Source organism: Varroa jacobsoni, unplaced genomic scaffold, assembly GCF_002532875.2.
Source record: "Varroa jacobsoni isolate VJ856 unplaced genomic scaffold, vjacob_1.0 scaffold_555, whole genome shotgun sequence".
Taxonomy (NCBI): domain Eukaryota; kingdom Metazoa; phylum Arthropoda; class Arachnida; order Mesostigmata; family Varroidae; genus Varroa; species Varroa jacobsoni.
The window spans coordinates 587,139-589,789 of record NW_019213457.1 but is presented as its reverse complement, the minus strand read 5'-3'; the positions used below and the strand labels follow the sequence as shown (position 1 = coordinate 589,789).

The 2,651-nt window shown below is 37.5% G+C and overlaps 1 protein-coding gene across 3 annotated transcripts; it reads right to left on the bottom strand.

Moving 5' to 3' along the window:
- Positions 1-751: 751 nt before the first annotated feature.
- Positions 752-2,320, bottom strand: LOC111261450 (translation machinery-associated protein 16). 3 transcript variants are annotated; one of them, XM_022834971.2, is made up of 3 exons: positions 2,215-2,320; positions 1,556-1,789; positions 752-1,258 (listed from the first exon to the last, which is right to left on the bottom strand). In XM_022834971.2, exons 2-3 carry the CDS (start codon positions 1,775-1,777, stop codon positions 968-970), a joined length of 513 nt encoding a protein of 170 aa, XP_022690706.1. In that variant the 5' UTR covers positions 1,778-1,789; positions 2,215-2,320; the 3' UTR covers positions 752-967. The 3 variants fall into 3 exon arrangements, with proteins under 3 accessions (XP_022690706.1, XP_022690708.1, XP_022690707.1); XM_022834973.2 differs by having other exon boundaries at positions 1,556-1,843; positions 2,215-2,319; XM_022834972.2 differs by having other exon boundaries at positions 1,556-1,786; positions 2,215-2,312.
- Between the last annotated feature and the right edge of the window lie 331 nt (positions 2,321-2,651).

The following is a 2,651-nucleotide window of genomic DNA, read 5'->3' as shown; positions in this document are numbered from 1 at the left end:
TTACAAAGATAAGCATTTTTCGTTTTAATTATTCCGAAATGGATAAAATGTACTGCAGGGAATACTGTACAATCCAAGCATTCTGTAGATGCATCAGGTATAAAACATTCTCTTTAGGAGCATGTGTTTGCGTGTTACCGGTCTACATGAAGCTTTCTCTATCCTACATGTATCCCTTTGGTATTATTGGTATATTGATAGTGTTTGTATTATAAAAATTGGCCAGGCATTTAATAGCCTGATGTTTCGGATCGTCATTACCGCCGTATCCTTCACCTCTGCAGTTCAAGTGGGCGCGTTCATAAATCAGGTTTTATTAGAGCAGTGCTCGCTCAATTCAGAAGGATCGCACTTCGATAGCTGCGTGACTCAAACTCAAATGCCTTGTTGTACAGGAGTTTTCTATAGGAAAAATTCTGTTGAGCCTTTGTCGGCTAATTGCGCGAATTCGAACACACAGCTTATGCAGAACTTGTTGACAATATCACAGTTCCCATAGTCTCAGACATCACAGGACGACGTTTTGCATACGGGATCTTCAATGAACTAAAAGTAGTTTAGTAGTAGTAAACGAGAACTATAAAACAGGTGAGAGCACAAATGAACGTGTAGAGATTCGTATGGTTGACTGAATTATCTGATTACGTAGGTTACTTTGTCTTGTCTACTAAAAGGAAAATTTCTAACGCTCATCCATCAATAGAGATGAAGACGAGGACTTGCGGTAACAAAACTGAACAGATTCCCGATATACATAAAGGTGGAGCCAATAAGGTAATTTTTATTAGGTACGTGTATACGTATCTTTTAATTTTTAAGTATTGAATTAACTTGAGTTTCTCTAGAATTCAACAGAATAAAAAATGAGCTGTCCTGCGCAGTTCTGAAAAATAGTTCTGAAGTTGAACATAACGATATACATTCGACTTGCGCATTCTTAAAAACGGGTAAGTAGAATTACTTAACATCAACTGAGCTGAGCCAGTACATGCGGAGACACCATTCTAGTTTTGATCTTCGGTAGGTAGCTTTCCTTTAGGTCCCAGGCACGAAATATTTGGAAACCGTCCGTTGATAAAAGATCCGGAACTTCAAATGTAGCACTACGAAATTCCTGTTTTTCTTTATCTAAAGTCATTTTAATAGCGTCCATGCGGCCGGCATGTTGGGTCGTGTTGCCACGCATTTGGAGTAACCGATCGGTTTCAGCGATTTCGTCGTCGAACCGACAAAAGTACCCGTCGATAATGTGCTTTACCTGAAGATTACCCCAAAGAGAAGATTTGCCATAAAATTCTTAATTCATACAGTCAAACTATGCCACTACTTTCCGTTATTTACGGCGGATGTTTTTTCTACCACTGATTGCTGTTAAACTTAATCACTGGCGAAACCTGTGAAACGGTAGAAAACAGACTTCCTAAATATATTTAATTTTCATGTGCAACTGAGTTGTATGAATGAGTCCTTCGACTTTCATTCTACCCATGCAACAACATTTTAGCCATATAACGCCATTTCAGTTTATGTAAAAACTATCGTATCAAATACACACCTCGTTACCATTAAGTCTATTAACATCTTCAGGCAAACATTTGTGAAAAAAAGCAAACTTTTCCATTCTAGTCCGATTCCTTTGTGAGTGCTCTGTCTTGCGTTTTTGAATTTTGATTTTGTGTAGCTGTTTCCGCGCTAGTTGCTTCACCTTCCGCGAGTTTGGATGCAAGTCCTTCTTTTTATGATTTTGGGTCTTCTTCTTTGAAGTAGACTTCGACATGTTATATTTCTGCTAAACGGTCACCCGACAAAGGAGAATAACAGTTTCTACAATAAGGCCAACGCTCTTAAAACACAAAACAATTATCAGCACGCATCCGCTCATTTAATTGTCACATTTTGGTAACGTTTGCAACAACATGCAGTGTATACACCATAGTCATAGGTCTAAATTACCAGTATAACTGGTTGTTATTGCTTCAACTTCTCAAACTTATTCTTCGTTACTGGTTTGCACCAAGTGACAACGTAGATAGATGGTATAGAAAAATTTCCTAGTAATATCTACGAACCGAGGATGGTAACGGTGCTGAATTTTCTGCTATAGGTAGCTACATCATTGCAATTATCGTTATTTAAAATTACCTACTTCATGTCGAACATTAAAGGGTTTTATTGAATAATACTAGTTTAAGGCTATCGAAGTATCTTTCTTACCTTTGAAATTATTACAAAGCAATGTAAGCCACACGAAAGTCGCACTGTTAGCACATGTTTTTGTTTACATACATCTCTCGGTAGAGAGTCTTTGTTCCTAGACAACAGTGTAAGCATTTAAGTGAAGTTTACTATGCATTACGTAAGTTGTTTTATTCTCTTCAAGATCAAGAGTTCAAAAGCTTTTTCCTAGTTTTCCACCTCATAGCTTTCGGTCAGAAAGGCTATCTAGTGTTAATAACCGCCCTAAAAGAAGCTTCTATGAAGGTCTGAACTGTTTTTTAGAACGGAAAAACCAGTATTTTCGTTAGGTTCTTGAATCAGCACAATGAGTGACATGTTTGTTTGCTACACTTAGGAGGGTAGTCTACCTTCGAATCAGGAATGTAATACTAATTTGTAAAATGGTTGATGGTTAAATTTTGAATCACCACGAC